This window comes from Phaseolus vulgaris, chromosome 10, assembly GCF_000499845.2.
Source record: "Phaseolus vulgaris cultivar G19833 chromosome 10, P. vulgaris v2.0, whole genome shotgun sequence".
In the NCBI taxonomy this organism is placed as follows: Eukaryota; Viridiplantae; Streptophyta; class Magnoliopsida; order Fabales; family Fabaceae; genus Phaseolus; species Phaseolus vulgaris.
The window spans coordinates 2,037,176-2,044,546 of record NC_023750.2 but is presented as its reverse complement, the minus strand read 5'-3'; the positions used below and the strand labels follow the sequence as shown (position 1 = coordinate 2,044,546).

Below are 7,371 nucleotides of genomic sequence, written 5' to 3'. Positions count from 1 at the left end.
GGGACTCTTATGCCTGGCCCCTCCCACGTTATGCATGCCAAGCTTCAAAAGTCATATTCATAGTTACGTAAGCTCAAACGCCACCCAATCCTAAATTTCGTGTCTGAGTCTTATTTTCTCGTACTACATCATAAAATTTAAAATAAAATTTATTCCTATATAAACTAAAATTAATTTATAAAAACTTTGTCATTTACAATTTGAAAGTATTACTTTGAATTGCTACATAATTAGAAGTAAAAAATATAGTTAATCTATTTTAAGTTTTTCTAACTTTTCCATCACTAAAAATAGATCATTCATCATAATTTATATTTTAAAATATTGTTATTAATTATAAAAGATTTATTATATTATTTTACTATAAAATTTAGAAACTAAATAATTGGTTGTTAAAACTTTTTTAACTAATTAAATATCAATTTAAAAACTATTTAATAATAATAGAAACTAATTTAAAAATCAATTTTTTTTATAGTTTCTAAGATGGTGTCTAATTTAGTTACTATAATAACTAATTATTATTTTCTCTAAAATTGATTTTTATTTCATATTTTTCTTGTAATTATTGTATTTATTTGAAGAATATAACATTTACTTAAAAAAATATGCTATTTTAAAAATTGTATATGATATTCTGATTTTAGAAACTCATGGTGTTGGTCGGTATTAAGAATATGAATGTATAAGAATATGGTAAAGGATAAAATATTAGAGTTAAATACTATGACATTGTGGACACCACATGAGATTGTGACAATCTTATATTAATAACTGCGATATTGAAAATATTCTCCAAAACCTTAATATTATTTTTTATAATATTACATTCTTATTATAAAAAAATTATTAAATAAATTAATTTTAAAAATAAAAAATAATTAATTATCATATTAACTAAATTAGATACTATTTTAAAAATTAAAATAATTATTAATATCTAAAATAGTTTTTATTATTAGCAAAATTTATAAACTAGTTTTTAAATTGGTATCTAACTATTTTAGTTTTTGAAATAATAACTAATTTAATTATTATAATAATTAATTATTTTTTATCTTTAGAATTAATTTTTATTTGATGATTTTATTATAGTATATATTGTATTTCTCTTCAAATACATTATTTAAATTCAATTTATTATATATTGGTCTTCATTTTCTCCCTCAAATACATTATATATATTTATTATTTTATTTTGTTGAGAGTTTATCTTTGAAGTTTTCCTAAAAAGGAAAAAGTGAATAGTTTTTTTTTTATCAGGAAGAAAAATAAAAGTGAATAGTAGGTGGAACTTTGAAACTCAAAATAGAACTCATAAATTAGGTTGGTGTGTGTGGAGATAGTCCAAAAAAAACCTAATTCCAAGTTTCACTTATATGTGAAACTTTTATTTCAATCAGAAGGTAATGATCCGAAGATTTGAAGTGAAATTCAATCTTTAGCAAGCCATATAATTGAAAATTTTGAGTTTTAATAGTTAAGATTATTTAGTTTTACTTGTTAACTACACTAAATAGAATTAGTAAAAGTTTGCAAACAAAATACATGGTATTCATGTAGCAATATATCTATCTTTGGTTAAGTAATTTTTTTTAAAAAAAAGTGAAAATTTGGTTTTACCAATGTTATTAGTGCCAAAATATTATATGATAATGGAGATTGAATGCGAAATTGTTGAAAAGTGTTAAACTTGTAGTAAAAATAGTGTGATAAAATTATCTCTAAATATACAAAATCAAATCATGAATATACTGAAGACTATTTTTATATATTATGCATAAAACAGTTGGTTCTTTTAAAAGAAATTTGAGAAATATAATACATAAAAGGATATATAATAAGTTCTTTCAATACATTTTGTTATTTATAAAATATATTTGTACAATATATGTTCCTACTAGGAAGTGAGACCTATAGAACTATTGAAGTCTTCTTCTCCTTCATTCGGTCGGTCAGGTTACTGGGTGATGAGCTGAGATTCCTCTCGTCCTCCTGCTTCTCCTTCGGCACTCGGTCTCAGGTGAACACCGGATGGTGGGGGTACCTGCGAAGGCACTCCGACGCTTAAGTCAGTAAAACGGGTGGTCAGCTCTCAGGTAGGTGAACAAGAATAAATGACATACCTTACTCCTTGGGATGCGTGCTATTTATATTATTCTAATGGGCCTACCTTGTTGGGCCCGTTTATCGAGGTGGATACCGCTTAGGGTTGCATTACCTAATTCTTAATGATGGATTAACTTTACTGATATTGGTTTGAGCGTTAACGGTAATAAGGGTCGGCCGTCGGCCAAGTTAACTTGGTGTGTGTCGGCCCTCGGCCAGATTTCCATGGTCTCGGCCGTCTCGGCTAGGTCTTCCAAGGTCTCGTCCAAGTAGGTCGTCGGCCTCGTCGTCTCGGCCAAGTCTCTTAGGTCTTGGTTAGGTTGACCAGGTCTCGGTCAACCACTTGGGTCTCGGGCAGGGAGATCAGAGTTCGGTCTCGCCCATACCAGTACAATATAAAATAATATTAATTACTTCTATTATTTTGTATCTTCTAAAAGAAATTCAAAATAAAAATTAATCATATTTAATTTTTTTCTATACCACAAGGTAGATTAAATAATTTTGCTCTAGATTTTAATTTCTATTAAAAATAATTTTTTAAATAATATTCATTGTAAAAACAATTTTAAAAAATATATTAAAAAATATAATTAGATAATTAAGAAAACACTATTTTTTTTTACTTAAATTATGACATTATAAAAACAAGGTAAGATATTTGGTTAAGTATGGAAATATTTCAGTTTTAGTATGATGAAAAAAAAAATTGTAATCTTAGTATAACAAAAATTCTATTAACTTTGTTTTAACTTCCTTAATTATTCAAGTAATTGAATACGTTTTTTTTATCCTTAATTTTTTTATTTTTTAAATTTAAAATCTTTAGTGATTTTTTCATGATTAATTATATATTAACATTAATTTCTCCTTTAATAAATATAAATAATAATTATTAAAAATCAAACAAGTATTTAATTACTCAAGTCATGAATAAAGTTAAAACAAAATTAATAAAATTAAATATTTTTTACTAAAATTGTAATCTTTTATTACACTAAACAAGCAAATATTTACTTACACTAAAAACAAAAACCATTACTAATTGCACTAATAATTGCCCAACTACGTTAAGTCAACATATATGAACGGTAGCTGCGGAACGTGTAGCTGTGGACCCATAACACCTGGACCTCATAGATAATTTTCTTCAACTACTTAACTATTTATTTTACGGAAAAATAATAATGGTATTTTTTTTATTTTCACCTAATACACTTTATCTTAAATACTAATACACGTTTTCCATTATTATTTTAAAAATGAATATGATATTCTAGATTTTAAAAAATCATGGTCTTCATATTAATTAATATTTTGTGAGCATAACACTACAAGAAAATCAAGAAATAGAAACCAATTTTTAGAGACTAAAATAATTAGTTACAATAGGAACTAAAATAGAGACCATTTTAAAAACTAAACAAAAAAATGTTGGAGATCCCACATCGACTAGAGATTAGAGCCTTTCATTGTATATAAGTGGGTGCAAACCTCAACCCTATGAACCGGTTTTATGGGGTTGAGTTAGGCTTAAAGTCCACTTCGTAATATGGTATCAGAGCCATTTCGAACCTATCCTAGTGAGTGTTTGAGTTGGGTCTATCGTGCCACCCGCTATCGGATCGTTATCGGACCATCCAAAAATTTAGAAACCAAATTAATTTCTTTTTAGTTTCTAAAATGGTATCTAATTTAGTTATATGCTATTTTAGACACTAAAAAAATTATTAGTTTCTAAATTAGTTTATATTATTAATAAATAATTTATAAATTGATATCTAATCAATTACTTAGATTTTAATTAACAATTATTTAGATTTTAAAATTGATATCTAAAATCTTGGTAACTAATTAGATACCAACTATCAATAATAGAAACTAATTTAGATATTAATAATTTGTTTAGTTTCTAAACAAGTATATAATTTAGTTAATATAATAACTAATTATTTTTTATCTTTAAAAATTGTTTCTATTAAGATGATGTTTAGTTTTCAGATCCATCATTTTCAATATGTTATAGACTACAATTGGCTATGAAGATTGAGAAATATAATACATATAAGTATATATATATATATATATATATATATATATTATTTAGTATTGAAAAACTTAAACAAATTGAAGGTGGAATTTTAAAAGTTTTGAGATGGTGAGTTGTTTGAAGTCATTTAATTATCTCCTACGCGTATGGTGTAGAATAAATATTAGCTATTCTTATTATAGTTGGAACTATTAAAAGATTTTTTTCAAAATTAAAATTGTTACAATTCTATTTGTATTTTGCTTACTATAATTTTTATTTAAAATAATTTTTAAATAATGCAGTTTGTGAAAAAACTTGTGGATGATTTTAAAAATATAATAAACTATATTGAAAAAATTACAACAATACTAATTTTCTTGTTAGGTATCAAGAAATCTCAGTGCCGACGGACCCTACTCACGCATGCACCACCACCACTAGAAGCCAACTCACGCTACTGCTACGTATTCAAATCGCATTTACCTAAAAACCAAACCCAAATGTTTTTCGTTCCCCAGCTATTTTTCTTGGCCTTTTTTTTTGAGCTTACCATTTTTATGCTTATATAAACTCCCACATGCTTGGAAATCAAAAACATAAAAATCAATAGCAGAATAGCAGAAGCAAAGCTTCAAGTATGATGGCTCTTTTGTATTTGGCTTTGCTAATTCTTCTGTTTCTGTTCTCTCTTAAGCTCTTCTTCAAAACAAGAACATTCAGAAACCTTCCACCAGGGCCATTCTCTTACCCTATAGTCGGAAATCTCTTGCAACTCAAACAGCCTTTCCACCGCACTTTCACTCAATTGTCGCAAAAATACGGCCAAGTCTTCTCTCTCTGGTTCGGTTCCCGTCTCGTGGTGGTCGTTTGTTCACAGTCTGCGGTGCAAGAATGCTGTACCAAAAACGACATCGTCTTGGCCAACCGACCTCACTTTCTCTTTGGCAAGTACATCAGCTACGACAACAGCACCATCCTTCACTCCTCCTACGGCGACCATTGGCGCCATCTTCGCCGCATCTTAGCGCTGGAAGTTGTCTCAACCAACCGTTTAAACTCCTTCTACCATGTTCGTAGGGGCGAGATCATGAGGCTCGTGCAAAAGCTCGCTCACCTTTCACACAACGACTTCACCAAAGTGGATCTTAAATCCATGTCAGTTCTTTATCAAACATCCTTACACTATGTTTTATTAAATTATACATTACTCTTATATTAGCATTATGTCTAAATAACATTTTTATATTAAGGTTCATGGAAACGGCGTTTAACACCATGACGAGAATAGTGGCGGGAAAGAGATTATTCGGCGACGATTGTGACGTGAATGATGTGCAGAAAGCAAAGCAGTTCCAAGATATCCTTAAAGAGTTAGTGACATTAGCCGGAGTAAATAACCGCGGAGACTTCTTGCCTTTTGTGAGGTTGTTTGATTTTGATAATTTAGAGAAAAGGTTAAAGGGGATTGGTAAGAGAACCGATGCATTCTTACAAGAACTCATTGACGAACATCGTAGTACTGGAAATTACAGTGGCAATACTATGATAGCTCATCTTCTTGCTCTACAACGATCACAACCTGAACAATACACCGATCAAATCATCAAAGGACTTTCTCTGGTAATTAGTTATTTCTTTGTTTAGAGTAAAAACAAAAGAACCTAAAAAGAAGGATCTGTTTCCTTATGTGGTATATTGATACTTTCTTTTTTTTTGGATTTTACAGAGCTTGCTACTTGCTGGAACAGATACATCAGCTTTAACTTTAGAATGGGCAATGGCTAATTTATTAAACCATCCAGAAGTTGTAAAGAAGGCAAAAAATGATATAGACGCTGAAGTTGGAGCAGATCGTCTTGTAGAGGAATCTGACATGTCAAAACTCCCTTACATTCAATGCATTGTTTACGAGACTCTTCGATTGCACCCTGCAGCTCCAATTTGGTCACCACATTTGTCTTCAGAAGACTGCAACATAGGAAAATATAATCTCCCAAAAGACACAATTGTGTTAGTGAATGCTTGGGCTGTTCATACAGATCCAAAAGTGTGGAGTGATCCAACACATTTTAAGCCAGAAAGGTTTGAGGATGAAAGTGAAGTGAGTAGGTTACTTTCATTTGGGTTAGGGAGAAGGGCTTGTCCTGGATCAAACCTAGCTCAACGTACAGTGAGTTTATCTGTGGCCTTATTGCTTCAATGCTTTGAGTGGAAACGAATTAGTGACGAAAAAGTTGATATGTCTGAAGGAAAAGGGATTACTATATCAAGAACACAACCTTTGGAAGTTATGTGCCAACTTCGTCAAACACCAGCAGCAGCAACAATAAAGGATATGTACTGAAGGATGGTGTTATTTAAAGAATAAACATAATGTAATGTGTGGAAAATAAATATGTCTGCATAGACAATATGTGATGAGTATGTTATGTGTTGAAGATAAGTATGTATTTCTATTGAATGTGATGAGTTATAACTTATAAGTTCTAGTTTTACAATAAATTCTTATTTTCTTTATATTATTTAATGTAATAGTAATCTTTTATAAATATGAGATTATAATTTAAGGTTTCTTATTATAATAGAAATTTTGATAATTAAAAATAAGTCTCATAATTTTAATTTAATATAATTTAATTATGGATTATTAGGGGTAAGATATTAATACTCCAAATAAATTTTTACTATAAAAAAATAATTAAATAAAAACTAATTTTAAAGATTAAAAATAATTAGTTACTATATTAATTAAGTTATATACTAATTTATAAAATAAAAAAATATTAATATCTAAATTAATTTGTATTATTAATTAAAAATTATAAACTAGTTTCTAAATTAGTATATAACATTGCTTACCAAGATTTTAACTCTAATTATTTTAGATTCTAAATTAGTCACTTATTTTTATTTAATTATTTTTTTAGTGTTCTCTTGCCTCTCTCTATATATATTTATTTATTTGATTAAACTAATTTATGAGTATAATCAATTATGATATTCTTATAATCAATTATCTTCTTCCTCCACTCCTTCTAAATCAAATTACATGCAAATATTCAAGGACATTTAGACTTTTTCATCATGGAAGACATGACTTTTCTTGTCTTTCTTCACATTACACAGAAACCATCACATCTCTTTTTTTCATAAACTCTTGCTTTTCTTCACCACATATCTGAAGATAAAAAAAATATCACCTCTTGCAAATCCATCTTCGTCCACACTAA

At 28.4% G+C, this 7,371-nt stretch overlaps 1 protein-coding gene across 1 annotated transcript; it reads left to right on the top strand.

The window, feature by feature from the left end:
* Positions 1–4,540: 4,540 nt before the first annotated feature.
* On the top strand, positions 4,541–6,643 carry LOC137818312 (cytochrome P450 81E8-like). The gene is made up of 3 exons (XM_068621648.1): positions 4,541–5,296; positions 5,392–5,761; positions 5,868–6,643. Exons 1-3 carry the CDS (start codon positions 4,779–4,781, stop codon positions 6,483–6,485), a joined length of 1,506 nt encoding a protein of 501 aa, XP_068477749.1. The 5' UTR covers positions 4,541–4,778; the 3' UTR covers positions 6,486–6,643.
* The last annotated feature ends 728 nt before the right edge of the window (positions 6,644–7,371 follow it).